Genomic DNA, 18,665 nt, shown 5'->3' on the forward strand with positions numbered 1-18,665 from the left:
AACATGAATACACAAGACAAAAGAGGTGGGGCAGAGAGGACAGAGAATGCCAATGCTTCCCAGCCAAAAAAAAGATGAATGGAAAAATAAAGCATTTTGGCCATCCCTACAGGATAATTTTACCATGGTAATTATTTCCATGAATACGACTGCCACAGATATTTTCTCTTACCATACTTCAAAACTACACATGACAAGATTGAATAAAAAAATAACTACATTAACTTTTTCATACATGTAACAATGGAATGGTGCAATATGAAGAACCATATTCTCAGTCAAACTGAAGCAAAAATAAAAGGCCTGAAGCTCCATTCATGAGACTATGGAAGATGGAAACAAGTTGCTGTCAGGTAGGTGCTCAGTGCATACAAAAATGTCCGAGAGAAATAATTATTCCGAAATACATGCAAAAATCAAACATTTCAAACATATAAAATTGCTGATAGATATTACACATCCACCATCCATACTTAGACCTAAGCTTTGTTCCCATTACATATCTTAACATTTACACTTAACAACAAAAAAGCATTGAAGGTAAAAGTGAACAGAGAAATAAAAGATTTATCTTTTACCACAAGTGATCAGGTGATATTAGCAAGGAAATAAGTGAATAAAAGTAGAAAAAATTCAAAATTTTTTGAAGAATTGGCTAGACTTTCAACGCGTTTTCATTGAGTTACAATAGAGGGATACCAATGTCTTAAAATTTATCTCATGCCCACCACCACTCCCCAAAAAAACTACATGCTAATTTGTTGTTAAGGAGGCTGTTTACAGCACATTGGAGCAACAGTGACTTCTTAAATTTATTTCTTCCATGCATAATACATAAGAAGACAGGCAACATAACATCATAAGTATGCACGTTCAAGACATCAAGAGAGGAGAGGTACAAAAATATAATATGCATGGCCTTAGCCATTGAAGAATAGGAAGCTAAAGCATACATAACTGAGTGCTTCTGCACACCTATCTAAGAATAAATTCCCTCAGGTTTTACCCCTCACTGATTGGAACAAAACAACTAACCCTAATCACAAAAATTGCTAACATATGCAACTACAAGATAATTTTACTTCTACACTAGCAAAACTAGCACACATACAAAAAACACTATTTCTTACATCATTCCTATAAAAAGCATCACTCAAAACTGCCAGTACTCATTATGCATCTAACAACCATAACTTTGATAAAATCTTCTGCACTGGGTAAGGCTGTTTAAGGCCAACATTTCGATGAGAAACTCCCTCACCATCATCAGTGGCTTCATCATACATGGGAAATATAACGCAGAATATACGTGGAACAATAGCTGTTTCACTGATTGATAGCATCCACCTCTTACTCAACTTTAAAAATCACCATAGACTATGTGAATTAATGAAGGGTTTCCCAGGTTAGTCAAAGAGGAGGGTTACTGTGAGAAAGCCTGGCTAGATATTAGGCAGTGGAGGGAGTCAACGACCTTCCCCCCTTCAAGCAACCTCTTAATATGAAATTAATTGTGTTTTTCGTCAAAGGATAGGAAATCATTGGCCAACTGAGGGGGTGGGAAGTGGTCTCCCCCCTTACTTAGTCTACTATGCTGTGATGCAAGAAAGGGTGGCTCTCCAATGCAAATTTTCATTTCATCAGCTCAAAAAACAATGTTTATAGATAATTGGAGAATATATAAAAGCCACTCATCCATAAGTAGAAGCATTATTCCTGAAAGATATTGTATAAAACCAATGCACCACGGAAAGTGGTGACCTCCCTCTCCCCCAAAAAACCTTGCCCCACCCTAGGAGGAAATGCACATACAAACGTAGATACTTCTTAAAGTGTAATCAACAGAACATAATTACCTATCATGCTGAAATATGACATGCATAAAATAATGGCGTAGAAAAAAACTATGCACCTGATTACATTTACGCTATCACCCATACATGACTATTAGTTCTGCTCAATGAATATATGTAGCTTGTGAAAATAAAGAGACTGGACTGCAGCTATTGTGGGGTGGTGTGGAAGGTTGTTTGTTAGTAACTTTCAGAGTATGTTACAAAGTGACCTCACTAATTTTCTTCGGGTAGAAAAAGTCCATAAAGCTAAAAGAGCAGCTGGAGTGCCAGGGGAAGAGTGGTGGGGGTTTGAGGTCGATGGAGATCAAAATTATGCAAAGGCACCTTCAGTTTTAACCACTATAATATCTATCAGCTCCTCCTTTCTCCAATATTTGTTTTCTGTTGATTTACAATAAACAAACCAGTAACCCTTAAAAACTAACGACAGAAATTGCAGAGTGGAAGAGGTACAGTAAACGAATATTCAATTCTTCTTATCCAATTCATCAGGTAATGACTTCATTTGAATGAATGACAATTATTCACAAGACTCAGTATCTCACAATGTTTTCATGGATACATCTCAATTCCCAGCAACAGGAAAACCAATTGTGTGGGTAAAATGTCACAAAACATTTGATGATGCAATGCATTGATATGATAAATGAATAAATTTTGTAGACTTGAACACAGTCACAGTATATGTGAAAGAGAAGACACTTTCATGTAGTCATGAAAATACATGAAGAAAAGAATTCTTTCAGTTAGCCTTTACTTTTTATCTCCAGTTAATATGCACAAATTTCATAAAAGGGAGACACTATAGAAACAGCATAGCATTTCACACAGAATGTGGCAACAGTACAACATGTACATTGTTTTGTTCACAAATGTAGCATTAATATTACAAGCAAAGGTTTTTCTCCAAAGAATGACTACATGAAAAGTATTGGACAGTTAATTCATTTAATCATCACATCTGCAATTCTAGAGAAAATTAAATGGCATGAAAACTATGAATTGCATAAACAAACAACACAGTGTATTGATGAGGTAAATCGTTAAGAAAGAAGAATAACAAGCACTTCCAACAAATATTTCAGGTATCCACTTGTACAACCACCTTCTCGAATAATTTTGATTCTGATGTTTCCACAATCCATGAACTTGATTCCACAATCACAATTCAGCCAAACGCTTGTCCCTTACAGGAATTGCAGATTAGGATTATAATATTTAGGGATGTGCGAGTACTCAAAAATTAGAGTCGAGTTGAGTAGTTAGTACTCAACTCAATTGTTTTGAGTAGTATAAAGACTGTCGAGTCGAGTACTTCCGGTTAAAGAGCCGTCAAGGCCAGTCAGTTCGGAAACTTGCCGAAAGGAGGGCTGGCTATTGAAACTCATGTATATTTATTTCACTGTTAATGTCGATAAGTCACTCCAGTGCCTTGGGCTGGAATTTCAGCTTGCTGTACATGTAGCAGTCAACCACTATGGGTAGTAGTGTATGTGAGCCCCTTTCCGTCAGCCTTCGCGGCTGACTGTCTTCTGACTCGACAGCGTGATCAGAGTGGACCACTGTGCATATTGCTCATACTTATTTATACCATACTTTTATACCCTACCATACCTCCTTTACTTAAATGCTGAGATAATGTGTAAAAATGGTTAAGATTTCTATCGAAAAAATCAACTTTTAGATTTTAGCAGACAATGCTGACTATTCCTTGTGTTTGACGTAACAAGTGGGTGCCATCTTTCAGACTTTTTGAGTACTACATACATCCGATGTTAATTTTTGTTCATTCATTTATTTCGGTTAGTTTCCTTCTTGAACTTACAAAAAAAGAGTAGCTACGGTTGATTAAATGAAGTATGAAATAAAGAAAAGTGTATGGTTTACAAAGCTAATGATAAGTTCTATTGCTTTATGTAGTTTGTTCGCTTAGTCCACTTAAATTCCATGAAGATTCAAAATCCATAAATATTGTTGATATAACTTTTAATAAAAATTCCTTGAGTTCCCAAATCTTGCAACTTTGCCAAGAAAGTATAGCCACACAAGTGTGTTGCAATTTTCTGAAAACAGTTACACTGTAACACGGAGACTTCAAAATCTGCTGCTTGAGTATGTGGAACAATTGGTTTTTCTGCATGAGAATTTGAAAGGATCAAATATTACATGATTCATTTATGTATATAATTTTTGTTACAATTGAGCAAATGCCTTTAATGAGGGCTCTTCTGAGCAGTTTGGATACATATACTAATTAAATTGACAGCATATTACGGCAGGTTAATTCATTTCGACTGTGTTTATGGAACTATTTACAGCACATTAATTTTCATTCGTCTCGAAATTATGACACAATTAGCATCAACTTTACTCATTATCTTTTCCTTTTTCATCAAGCTAAGCATTTAGAACAGAAAATTCACAAGGGGATTGGAAAAATGAGAAAATGTTGGAGCATGCACTGCTGTATTGCATGGTTCACAATTCCCAAACTCAACTCAATACTCGTGAGTAGTTTTCAATTCGACTCGATACACGACTAGAGATCAAAAAGTACCACTCGCACATCCCTAATAATATTAGCAAATAGATCGGCAACACAGAGTAATAACCTGATATGACATTTAATTGAATACATGGTCATTTATCAAGCAAATATCATCTCCCCAAATGTAATTATTTCATGTCAGTATTGCCTAATATAAGAAATTCACTATTTACCATTCACATTCCATAAACACTGCTACCATTAGCACGTTTTTTTTCATGACCACAGTCAATCCTATTAACATCAAACCTAAGATACTTCTTTCGGATCAAATCAGTACAGCAAGTGCCTTCCAAATATGTTCATTATCAAAGTATTTGCCATATATTTTTTCGTAACTTGCATATAACCAACTCCATTCCATGAGAACTAGGAATTCAGGTAAACCATACATAGTAGATTGAAATTGACCTTAAGCTAATGTTGATGACCAGCCACAGAAATTCAGTTTCTCTGGTGCTTATTTCACTGCCCTCATTCATTTCTGTACACGGAAAATGCGGTACTTTTTTCTATTTTATTATGTGATACTGTAGGTCACATAATTCAAACTCTTATTCAGCTATACTAATACATTTGTTATAGATACATCTACAACCCTCTGCAACTGATCAGACAGGTGTAACGTCTTACTATTCATTAAACACTTCAATTAATAATCATAGAGAGACACAATACAAATACCCACTGATTTATCAAGCAAGTCTGAGTAAAAACTCTAATTTTCAAATGCAACTTCCACAATGTGTTGCATGGAAAGCCAATTTATTTATAGTCAGTCCATGAAATACAACTAGGTCAGCATTTCTCAAATAAATAAAATTTCCTTCCATTCTTTGTGGAATTTCCATTACAAAGAAAAACGTGGATTTACAAACACATTTCAACCCAAAAATTCATAACCCAAGTGGCCATGACGAGAAGCTAGAACTGTAAATTATAAATAAAGAACAGGTCAAATAAATTCTGCATAAAGCATCCTGTACAAAAGATTTAAAAAAAAAAAAAATTAAAATCACAATAAAACTCAAAGACTTAATAGAAGAACAAAATTGAATAAGTTTAAAACATATTTTAGTTAAACGTTAAGCCTGTGTCACAGGCATGTAGCATCTACATATAAATTTTTCCCTTGGAAAAGGGAAAAGTTTGACAGGAGAAGACCAGATATTTCACAAAGACTTAGAACATTTTGCCAGAAACATATTTGTTATTACAAAATGATCTCATTAAACATGCATGAGATTAGTTAAAACTATACAATATATGTATGTTACCAAAGAATGATCTTTAAAGCAACAATCAACACCTAAGATAAAATGTATGCATTTATTTGATATGATGACAATAAACATTACATAATATACGTGTATGCATTACAATAAGCTAACAAATTTGATCCAAGATGAATAACAGAGCTTAAGGAATAAATAATGAGGCAAAAAAATTATTATTGGGTTTGACAAGCAAATGACAAATGTATCACTGAGCACTTGACCTTCCAGCTACCAATTACCAAGTAGTTATTGTCCTTACGATTCAATCTACCAGTCTCAATGAGGAGGCTTACAATGATATTAAAACAGATGAGAGATGAAAAATATTTGATGCATTGTTCTGAACTTTATTCAGAGGAAGCTAAATAAGGCAACTTGTGGCAACTTGCAACACAGCACTACCACATATGTACTGCTCTTTGGCATCAGTGGCCACATAATATTTCACTGCATACGTGTCAGTAATATTTACAATAAATGAGAAACGAGACACTGTTTTGCTTAAATTTCTATCCAAAGAATATGTTCAAATGCAAAACCTAGTAAGCTGATAGGAGTTGAGCATTTTTCTACCAAGTATTCCATTCTGCTCATTGGGCTCAGAGCTTCCATGATTTCTTTGGATTCATCTATAAGCAGTTTCTACATTAAAACCAAGAAAAATAGAATTTCAACAGATTCCTCTTCCCCCAAATCGATAAAGCCTACTCCATACCTATCAATACATTTCCTATTGCATATGACAACTGAGATATCTCAACTCACTTTAGCTTTATGGCAACAAATTCCATAGCACAACCCATATAAGAATCCTTGGCAAGTTCACCACTTGTCTGTAGAAACCAAGTGACTACACTATTGAATAAAATGATATCAAAGATTTAACATAGCTTCCTTAGTAGAAGGATCAACCCAAGGGACTTTTTGGAGTGATTTGGCTGTTAAATAACTTGAAGTTAATGTCTGTTTTTTTCCTATATCAGATATCACTCCATTAGTACTCATCAAACACATAATCAAGGACATTACAATAATGCTCAAGCCCCAAGTGGGCAAAATCTAACACATATCGGCAAATTTGATGCTTATGACCAGCGTGCTCCAATCGACAGAGAAAACTGGGATGCTGATGCTTGATATATATTTCATTTCTATACCACTCAAAATAGAGCAACAATAAACACTGCTGATGCTCTAAAATTTAGGCCACAGGTATTCACCTTCTCTCCAGAATAAATACGAATAATGAAAATAAAAACATCTGTTAAGGACACCTGAATTGATCCTGTGAAGATACCATGGGAAGCAGGATGTGCGCCTTGAATTTGATAATGAGGGAGCCAAGTCTAAAGGCCTGGTTACACGATACATTATTAGGTACGGGTTAATGTCTAAATGTATGAACGCGTGAACGAACACGGAAATGCACTGTGTAACCGCCCAACTTGTGCGAATGCATGAACGGAAAATAGGACCTGCTCTAATTTGGTTCATGCATCCGTACATGTTCCGTTCCACCAAAATCATTCACGCAAACGTACATTAACTTGTACATGTTAATGTACTGTGTAACCAGACCTTAATTCAATTAATCCTCTAAAAAATGCTGAAAGTGAATCAAAGCCATTGGAACATATGCCACTTCACAGAAATTAACCCAAAATTATAGTAATTTTTCTTCACAAAAAAGGAAGTTTTTAAACAAATGACCATGTGCTAACTAACATTGTGTTTTGGTCGGTAGCCCAAGACATTTTTGGGTGTAATGGTGTGAGGGGTTAGCCAGATTATGCCCCTGATGGTTGGAGGGGTGGGGGGGACCAATTACTTTGCCTTCGAAGAGGTCCCACTCAGAGCACGCCCACCGCCACCTGGGCGGTAAACCCGGCTGCTGCGGTCGCTGCTTGGGCTGCTTCGGCCTCCTCAGCGAGGAGAACCAACCCGCCGACGCGGCCATCCTTTCCTTCTCGTCCTCCTAATCGTCGTCCTCTTCATCGGCAAACACGGGTCGCGCCGACGACGATGCCACCTGCTGGCCAATCGTGCGTGCACCAGCGCCACAAACACACGCACACGCAAAGAGAGAGAGAGAGGGAGACAATGGGGGAGGTGACGCAGCGAGCGAGTCCCGAGGTGCGTCACGGGCCTCGGACGAGAGCCGCCGCGTCACCGCTCATCGGCACGGCAGAAAAGCCCGTCTCCACGAAATGATCCACCAATAGCGATCCTCAACTGTTTCCGTCCAAACATCTACACGTCAAGGGTCAGAATCCAAACACACGCGATGAAAAGCTATCGCGGCACTTAAAATATCTATTTTTATTTTTTTAATTTATTTATTTCACACACCACCGAAAACAGCACTGTACGGCCTTTACATCGGGGTTGCTAACATTTAACAATCACAAACATCCATGCCCTGGATAACGGAAACTTACCCAGGCGGGACTCGAACCCGCGACCTTCGGTTTGGCAGGCGAGGACTTTATCCCGCCGCTACCGAGGCCGGCGAAAGATGGGTTTTCCAAATGCCCAAGAGACAGGATGGCGCGGGATTACAAATCAGGCCAGTCGATATAAAAAACATCACCCGCAGATGACTTCGATCGTTAGATATGATTTAATATTAAAGTTATGCGAAGAAGACATCGCTCATTTACTATGGATAGGCAAACGTAATGTATTGTAAATTGGATATTAACAGAAACCAACACAGTCCCAAATTATCAAATGCTAAATGACAGCCAGCATCCTATCCACACATGAAATAAATCGTGAGTCCAAGGAATTTAACAAATGAAGGAAAAATAGAAAACAAAAACCTATCACTGCCAACACGAAAGAAAAGGTTCCAAATGCTGAACCTGAGGTTAAATCGACGGGACAGCTCAACTTACAACTTGATAGACCCTTAACCTATGCTCTTCCACGGTTAGAGGAGCCTTTGGTTATGTTGGGTCTTCGACCCAAATAAAATTGATGAGGAAATGCAGGAAAAACAACGATATGAGAATATGCTCCATGATTAACGTCCATATAATTAACTATACCAGCCGATATTCAATATTCACATAGTGCGGAAGAATGACGCAAAAATTAAATGGCTGAATATACTCCCGTGAAATTTTTGAAAGATCAATTGCGTGATACTTTAGGGTACGTATACCTATTCATGAACACTGAGAATTCGTACGCGAGAAAAAGAGAGCAATACGCTTCCTCCTGATAGCCATTAGCCAAAGAGCCGAGACAAAATCATAGTTATCGTCAAAAAAACCTTCAATCAAAGGGCCTTTAAAAAAATTACAGTATTATGTAAACGAATTTTCAGTAATTCTTAAGAATACGACAAACATTAATGCATGTCATTCACATAAGAAAACAACATTACTCCCGGCTAGTTTCTCAATGAAACGAGAACCAAACGGCAGAATTAAACTACGACCACTAAAAGGGCAACCACAATCTGTACTACAAAAGTTTTGACGTTTTAAAGTAAAGGCATACACGGAAAATTGAAAATATATGATATAAGACTATGAAAGGAATATTTTTTGGCTGTAAATGTAGATAATAAAATTTACATTATGTCACGCATTCGATTGAAGTCATTTAAAAGGCCGAGAAACCAAAACACACGAACAGCCCCAGTAACGATTAAAGTCACGGGAAATCCTATGAACTATCACCCATTTCCTCGTGCGGTAGCCTTGCAAGAACTTCACTCCCGCGACACTTCCTGCCGAGGAGGTAGAAAGATATTGGGAGGCGGCCGAGCGACCTCCAGGACGGGCAGATATGACGGCGGCGCAAGGGAACTGGGGGGAGGGGGGAGAGATTCGCGACGCGGGGGAGGGGAAGCTCCCTCCAGGAAGTGACCCACGAGATAGGACAATTCCGTCGTCGTCCCGATGAATACAAAACCAATGCGGCGCACTCTCAAATAAAGCACGAGTTCGGCCGCTCTGCCAAGGCACGCGGCACGAAGAAAAGGGCCGTCGCCGCGCGGGGTCGGTCGCGCGAAAAATGAATATCACGATCGATAGAATACATATTTTTCGAGGAGGACACCAGAAAAACAATCGAATAAGAAGGGGCAATTTACTTGGAGACCTATCAAAGTATTTAGCATACGAGAGCAAAAAAATACACACATCGCCAATGATATGAAAACATGTTTTCTCTGTAAAAGGTATATTGACAATTTCAGGGGTAATGCAAACCATTTTGATACACATTTCCATACTCTGGAAGCGCAAGCCCAAAATGTTGAGTGGAAAAAGGTAGCTTAACCACCGAGTTAATAGACAGCAACCACAAAAACACATATTTTTCACCAAAAATGAGCTACATCGTGCAAAAACGAGAACGACTAGATCATGTTTGCTTCATGTAAAAAATTTATAACTTTTCTGGTGTTTCAACCTTTTGAAACAGCTTGAAATATTTCTATAGAGAGCGTTACAACGGCACTGACAGCTGCCGAAATGAGAAAATACAACATGAAAGGAAGAGAAAGAAATAGAAATGACAAACCAGGGGAAAATGATGAATTACTTTTATCACACCAAACATTCCAGGAAGAATCAGGACAAGTGGAAATTTTCGAGTGACGTAAAGACATATGAAAATGATAAGATACAAAGATTCATCACAAATTTATCCTTTAAACATTAAGAATCAATACAAGAATGCATAAAGGCTGTACACTCTGCTTGGTGCAGCCACAATTTTGAAGACAACAAAACAACAAGAACATACAGTTCTCATGAAAGCTTACATCTCTGGAGGTGAAATATGCGGAAGGGGTAAAAGGAAGGAGCAGATGAGAAAAGTCAGAATATGGCAGCATGCAGAATGACCAACAAAGTTTAGCAGATGGATATGGAGCCATATGAGGAACTTTTTTTTTAAATGGAGCACAAGCATGTCTCTGTCACTTCCCCATACCAGCTTCGTCAAAGAATAGAAACAAACGTCACTAAAAACACTCAAGTAAATTGAAGCTGGATTCACTGGGAGCATTCAAATGCATTGAAAAAGCAAAAAGCATATTCTGAGATTCATTTAGAAAATCATAAATGAGAGCCCACCTGTACTATCCTTACACCCGTGACAGGTGGTTTTAAAAGAAGACTTCCAGTCGACAAATCATCAGCTGCACAATGTCATAAGCTTATGCTAGGACTGCACAGATGACTAAAGAAAACTTTTTAGCTAATTTCAGCCAGCAATTTCAGCAATGATATTTATGTGATAAATGACTCAGTCCACACAGAAAGGAAGATTTGAAGTTTTCAACGGCATAAGAAAGAGCTAACAAGACAGGCTACCACTTCATACATCGCTTTCTCTCAACTAAGGAGGAATTCACTTCATACATCACCCTATTCACAAAGTACAAACACAGGTCCAACAATCATTCCCAACATAATAGACAGAAACTTATGGGTTCAGGAAAAAAACTTAACCATGAACAACACCATTGAACGTCAGCAAGCTGGGCCAACATGTTGAACTACAGACAATACATGTGAATGAATTTTGATCCAAAATTGATGAGGATCCCTTGTTCTCCTTAAAACTCAGAGAAACATTACGAAAGCAGGTTTGACATGACAAGCAAGGCTCACAATCATGAGTAGCTACAAGCCTAAAATGATACATAGTTTTTCATACATAAGTATTCTATATCCAACTCTCCACATTTAATTTGTTTTGTATACAATTACAGTTCTTATTCACATATTCTTTGACGCAGTTAAAAATCCATGAACAAATACCTAACCTTGATGATGTTAATACAAAATAATTGAAGTTAATAATGGGTTATTTGAACTTGCTGCCATTGCTGCCTTACAATAGCGATCTGTCAAGATAGAACCAAGCACCGAAGTTATCATTTTTGTTCATCAAAAGGTTATCTTGATTTCACAACCATTTGTTATGACATGGGAAGTAATTATAAACATGATTTGAAGTTCTCATCAACCAAACCAAAACCTTGAGAATTTTTAAATGAAAAACATTCTATTTGATCAAATGAAGCACTTGCCGATCACTAATTTTAATTGTGATGATCTCTAAAGTAATGAATGAAAAAGTTTACAATTTTATCGCTGACTGAACAGAAGTTTTTCATAACAACAAAATGAAAACTTTTTACTAGTACAAACTAGGAATGCCCACAAAAGCAGAATTGGATAGTAGAAGATAAAATATTTAGCGGTACCACATCATAGTGCAACCCTAAGTTATGAACTGTACAAAAAGTCACAATCCACTATGTATGTACATCAAAAGAATACTTCTGACCATGGACACCACACCCAAAGACCAGGAATCCACTGGAAGTGGTTTAAAGTACCATCTGACCAAAACACGTGCCTTTACAAGATATAAAAATGTGATTGTAGTCTCAGAGGAGATAATGCTCAGTATGCAGCAACTCCCTTTTTGTCCGGAGCACATACAAGGTGAGGGAATGGACTAAGTGATGCTGAATGGAGATAATGGGTGCAGGATAAATATACAATGCATGACTATGGTTGCTGAGGTGAATGTAAGTTTAGGGGTTGGGAATTCACTTATTGGTATTGTGTGCAGAATAATTTCACAATTACGTTGAACTCAAATTTGTCAATATTTTTTTGTTCATTTATCATTTACGTATTTCTCCAATCACCTGGAGGAGCTTGAAGCTAATGTGAATCTTAAGGTGATTACAAATTAGACATTTTGATTATGGGAGAAAAGTAGATCAATAGGGTGGTTTCCTATTATTTTTTTGTTGCCTAAATAGAAAGATTATTACTCCTGGAGTGCGTATTTCACGCTTTTAGATTTTTAAATGACAATATCTATTTTTTGCTATAAAATGGAAAGTGAAAATTTTCAAGTGCACAAAAGCGTGATGGCTAAGTATGAATGCAGGGAAAAGCCTGTGTGACGTCATATATCATCATATAGAATCTAGGTCTCTGTGACATCACGTGGAGTGGCATCTCATGGGCTTCATTCTGGCCTTTTCCATATGAGGTTAAAATTGACCATTACCATTCGTTTAAACAGAGATTTCCAAAACCAAATAATTTGTATATTACGAATACACAAATGTTGGGTAACGAATCACAATCAATGCCTTTCCTTTTCTTTGATGAAGGAAACTACGCTATTGAAACTATAATTAAAAGCATCATTTCCAGCAAATGATAGGAAGCTAGCTCGAAGTCGAAAAATTTCAGCTACAAGCTGTATTTTATTGGGTTCCTCAGTTATAATAAGAAGTATAGCAGAAATGCGAGGTTAATCCTTGGAAAAAGCATGACTTACAAAAATCAGCAAATGATTTACAAAATCAGCAAGAAGCCATCAAAATACACTTAAAAATCATTTTGAGAGGTCTTAGAGTTGAAAATTGATCAGAAGCAGCCTTACAGCAGCATGTTAGAGGGAATGATAAAATTTTCCACTTTAAGCCAGTAAACATAAATCACCTTGAAATCGAGCTTAATGAGCGATGCCTAATTGGATCTTGAATTATTCCTTTTGAACCAGCAAATATTTAGATTTTCTTTTGATGAGCATGCTCATCTTTTGAATGAAACCAATTTTCTGAATGTTTCTCAAGATAGTAAAAAGTAGCTCAGGATGCCTCCGAAGGACAGGAATTTATTTTCTTTATTTCTATCACAAATTGATGGAAAACTGATTCAGTGACCAGTAGTTTTCTTTAGAAATTCTGCACACAGTTTACTTTATTGATCAAATAAGGCACCCTTACAGAACTTTCCACTAAATGTCTAGAAATAAGATGTTCCAGTGAAACCATAATGAGTTACGCTGTGCCAATTTTACCCTGCCACTCAGCCGTACTATCGTTCATTATGTACCTCACATTTCAAATACAGATAATCTTACTACATATTTCTGTATTTCAACACGTAACAACTTTGTTAACACATATTTTATATACACAGTATATACTTTGAAAAACCGATCTTGAACACACAACTGATCTTCAAATACATATATAAAGAGTGATGTATACACAGAGTCCAATTTACAAACACTTGCATTATGCATCTAGTTAGCCTCATTCACAATGACTAAACTTGGCGTTAACTATGGAGTTGAACACTTGAGATGAGCCGCTATTGGTTCACAACAACTTAACAGGTTTAATTCGACTTGGAATGGTCATTAGAATTAAAAATATCAAATATCTCTAGGGTGTAGCCAGCAGCTAGGAAAATAAAATCTCAGCAGCCATATGCACAATTCAAAGTTCTCATCAATCAATTTCATAACTGATACATGACATGAGGTTTGATTGGTAGAATATTTCACTTACAGGTCTGAGTAATATTAATAATAGTTCAGCTGTTGTAAACGCTACTTTAGCCCTAAAAAAGACACTCACATCCTCCCCTTCTTTCCATTTCCTACCCTATCCTCTGGTCTCAACTCCTGCAAGAGTGACTGACACACCTTGCCCACAGAAAATATTTTACCAGGATTCACCCTGAGTTCGCTGTTCTGAGAAATAAGAAAAAAACTAGGTGCACAAAACAACCAACATTTCAGCAGAATAGATGCAGAGGACATGACACACCATTGCAAGGAACAATTAAGCCAAAACCACAACAAAAATTGCCATTAATTGATTTTCTGCTTTCCAGGCCCCCTAGATTGTTTGTTTTGGTTTCTCCCTCCAATGCTATTGACAATCTCCACGGAAATGTTTTGGCTTTGAAATATGTAGTGAGAGAGGAAGGATGGCACCCATTGGGTCCCTGAGCATAAGAAATTGCCCTGATGAAAGCTTTTTCTCCCAAGAGCACTCCCTTAACTCCGAATTTCTGATCTGGACGCTTTGAGCGAATCGTTCCACCATATTCAACCCTCTACCTAGAGAATAACTCAGAATTGACTAAAAATTAGGCTACTAGGTTGCCATATAGTGCTGGTGGATGTGTCAGTACAACATCTGCATAATTTGAATCCCATGCATGAGAAGGCTTAATGTCAACTTGGATTCATTTATTAAGGACACCAAATTAAAAAAAAAACTATGGATGATAGATTGTGGATGTTGGTGGGAAACTCAACAGGAAATGCTGAAACACTTAAAGCAATATATATAACAAAGGAAGTACCTTAGGTTGGAGGGAGAAAGGGAGAGTGGAAATGCCCAATTTGTTTCTCATAAAACTAATGCCTTTCCTTCACGAGTGCATTTAAGTAGGAGAGCTTTTGGGCCAATGATAACCTCTTAACTCCTTCAACTTGATCTTAAATGATATGCTACTCGAGCCCCCAACTTTCACTTCAGTCTCAGAATGTTTCTAACAAGAATGGGTAAATACCATGTAAACAGGCCTTAGGGTTCATTTCACACTAAACAATGGCGTAAGAAAATCAACAGACAACAAGTCAAAAAAGGAAGTATTTCATAGCATGATGAAATGTAAAAAAACTTAATAATTCCAAATAAATTTCATACTGTGCAACCTAGGCTTTGACAAGGCACATATGTAATTACATTTGCATCAAAGACACAGAATAAACATTCACAGACAAATTCATTTAAAAATTCCAATAAAACCCAACAGCCTGAGGAGCGGAACCCCTAGGGGCAGAGTTTGGCCAAGGAGGTGTAGATTGGGTTCAAGGGGATAGTCAAGGAGGAAGAAGAGGATTCAATTCTAATATCACCTTCAAAAGACTAAGAATGATGAATGCCAAATCGAAGCCTAGGTCGTACAGTGCTCAATTCATATGGAATTAAAAAGTTTGTTACATTTCATTATGTTAAGTCGATTCCATGAAGTCACACACGAGAAACGAATTAAATTTCATAACATTTAATGTAGAAAAAAATTCATAGCTAACAACACAACATAAATCAGAGTATATGGCATACATAGCCCGATATATGTAAAGGTGAAAAGCAAAGTGGTCAAGTAATTTTTTTCCCAAATAAGACTACGTCAATAAATGGATTTTTATATAAAGATTCGCATTTTGGCAAAGAGAGCTCAATTCATAGTTCAATTATGATGCCAATAGATTGCAGAAGTGTGCCGAGCCTGACCACAATCAGCTGGTCACACTCAAAAGGAACACTGGGCTTAGCCTGTCTAAGATCACTTTCCCTTCATGTATTATTACGGACAAAATTTTAAGTACCAATATATTTCTTCAAAGCAAAGTGATATGAGTCATTATTTTTTCCTCTAATACTTCAAAAATTCATGCTGCAACCTCTTATTGAATGTCCAAACATTAAAAATCAAAGTAAAAAAAATCAAAGAATATTGTTTATACTTGATTCAGAAACAAAAGGTCACCTAATATGAATAATAATGTTTTGTGGTAAACTTTACAAAACATCAAACGTCTTAGAAGTTTGTTTTCATGAATTAGGGCACTAGTCATCTACCCATCCAAGTTAAACTACGGATACAGTATACAAGCGATTATCCATGCAAGGATTACCAGTGCATGAGTTTAACCCCTTGCATGTTTTTCACGATCTTATAAAAAATAAAATTGGATGCAAAACATTAAGACTATCAAATAATAATGCAAGGATACAAAAGGCTTGTTATTTAGAATTCCCTTTGTATAAGGTAATTATTTTCTGTGCTTGCTGACAAGGAATGTTTCCAGTTTACTCGGACGTGTGCTCTAGTATTGCAGAAGACAATGAGCCACGGAAAACCCTTGATTAATTTTCGACTTCTTCAATGGATAAAATAACATAAATCAGGGAAATGTTATCTACGATCTTTAACACTGTATTTTTCATATTGAAAATGTGCCATTATTGCTCCAGCCTCGCATCTTCAATAATAGGTCAAGCTGCATGTCTCAATACAATAAAAAATTAATTTTATACAACACAATAAGCTATTCGCACATCATTATTAGGTATAATTTTGAAGCTAGAAAGTAATCTATATGAATAATTTTCATGACAACAGATTTGCATAATGGTAACGGAAGATGAAAGACTAAAGTGGAGCACCATGTGGCGAGAACTAGCTAAAGAGGGAGTAGAGTTCATAAATTTTTCTGCATACCCATGCAACGTCAGATTTGAGGGTTTATTCTTGTTATTATAGTCATTAAGTGCTTCTAGTAAAAAAAAAAAGAAAAGAAATTCATGACTCTTGCTACTTTAATTGTATTAACTTCTAAAGGCCAGCTAATTATAGTTGTAGCTAACTTTTAGCTGCAACTAAAAATAACAGAAATAAATGCCTAGGGCCTTAATCTAGACATATATTATGTTAAGTACAGAGTCATGTTGAAAGTCCCAGTACCCAGTGTAGCATTAGCTTGGCTCCATGCATGGCAGCTAGCTTAAGCAATGAAAACATGCATTAACCTTTGTATTCTACAAAAAATATATATATTGTCATGCAGCCTACATTACAGGCACCTAATTATATTACTTCCTCATAATCTTTGTTATTCATTAAAAAAAAACAGAAAGTAAGATTATGTGGTCAGTAACATTGAACAATTTCGAAAATATTCCCGACCAAATACACCAGAGAAACCGCCTAAGAATTGAGTTATGTATTTACATTAACGCTATAGCCTAAATGCGATACGAATTAAAATTTTGAATTATAGAAGTCGAATACGGAATTAATTCCCACTAACTGTTCAAAGGTCACCAATTGGAACAGGAAAAGAATTTTCGCAAAATCCATCTCTCTAAATCAATCTAGAATTAATCTCAAACCTGTATTTCCAACAACAGCTCTGTCTTCCTTCGCCTGATGTCAATCAACATCTTCTGCTGCTCCGGGGTAAGATCTAAAAGTCACAATAAATAACATCACACTTCTAAAAAACATCTAGTAGCATTTAAAAAGTCCAGTAATTTTAGAATCAATGACAAGACTTAAAACCTACATTAACAGCGTAACTAATACTTAATCAACACCATTCAATAACTACTATAAATGGTTGAGATAATATTTGCGACATTTCGTGGCATCAAAATTGGAAAATCTTAACCACGATTCTATGCCGCATAGTACCACTGTCTATGCTTAAACAACAATCGAGATAAGCAAAGTATAAGAAACTAATATTAAAATTATACGCACCTAATTTGCAATGCATCAGGGTAACTTATTCAAAAATAATTATCTAAATATGAAACATTCACTCCAAAGACAACTTCCGATTACTTCCTGGAGAATCAAATGAATTCCGTAGCAAATTCTTGGATACTTTAGTGAGTCATATCCGCGATTGAGCAATAATTAATTGACATACTCAAATTGATTGTGCATGAAAAATAACCACACTGAGAAGACTGAAGGAGTTAACTCAGTTAATGATAATATATTTACAGTCTATTATTGTAAATGTAAACCATTGAGAAATGTTATAGGCTAAAACTCACCATTGATACTAAATTGTTCTGCGCTATGAGACGATGTGCTACTCATTTTATTACACCTGAGTTACAAGTATTCTCCGATGGAAGGCCAATATTTGGCCAAGGAAGAAAGTTAAATCAATCTATCAATTAAACTCCTTTATACAGTTTACAAACTAACACACACATATCTAAAAAAATCAAACTGTAGATAACCAGCACTTCACGAGCTCCACCTACGATACGTCGGTTACGTCAGAACTCCAAATAGCTGCGAAGCGAAATCCTCGAACCCATTCGAAACGCATAAATTTGCCGAAAACGGTAATCTCTGGATCCTACGTCCTGACAGCTCAATTCGTCAGTGTTTCATCCGACGTTATTCCGTTCTTTCACGTACAATGGATGTTATTAAACATGGTCGAACTGTATTTTCAGTGCTTGTTACTCGTGTTCATTTCCTGATACTTATGAGAGATAATGGGTGTACTTGGTTTAAGAAATCTTTACCAAGTATTTCCTTCCCAAGTTCTGGGGTATTACAGCCTCGTGTGTGCACCCATCCATCCTTTTGAGCC

The 18,665-nt window shown here is 36.5% G+C and overlaps 1 protein-coding gene and 1 long non-coding RNA gene across 5 annotated transcripts in view; one reads left to right on the forward strand and one right to left on the reverse strand.

Moving 5' to 3' along the window:
* The window catches only part of LOC124155391 (cytohesin-1), a 35,339-nt gene extending 17,011 nt beyond the window's left edge, over positions 1-18,328 (reverse strand). Inside the window, exons 1-2 of one of the 4 annotated variants that reach the window (XM_046529188.1) lie at positions 18,112-18,328; positions 17,440-17,513 (exon numbers count right to left, since the gene is read on the reverse strand). In XM_046529188.1, the coding sequence (XP_046385144.1) occupies positions 17,440-17,513; positions 18,112-18,157 (120 nt within the window). In that variant the 5' untranslated portion in view covers positions 18,158-18,328. Of the gene's footprint in view, positions 1-7,509; positions 7,714-17,439; positions 17,514-17,809; positions 18,021-18,111 lie in introns of those variants that run through there. The other 3 variants (XM_046529196.1, XM_046529172.1, XM_046529179.1) reach the window with 3 other exon arrangements.
* On the forward strand, positions 41-889 carry LOC124155418. Its single transcript, XR_006864186.1, has 2 exons — positions 41-127; positions 265-889. It is a non-coding gene; the product is annotated as an uncharacterized LOC124155418 (long non-coding RNA).
* Positions 18,329-18,665: the final 337 nt, after the last annotated feature.

The sequence above is a fragment of the Ischnura elegans genome, chromosome 1, assembly GCF_921293095.1.
Source record: "Ischnura elegans chromosome 1, ioIscEleg1.1, whole genome shotgun sequence".
NCBI lineage: Eukaryota > Metazoa > Arthropoda > Insecta > Odonata > Coenagrionidae > Ischnura > Ischnura elegans.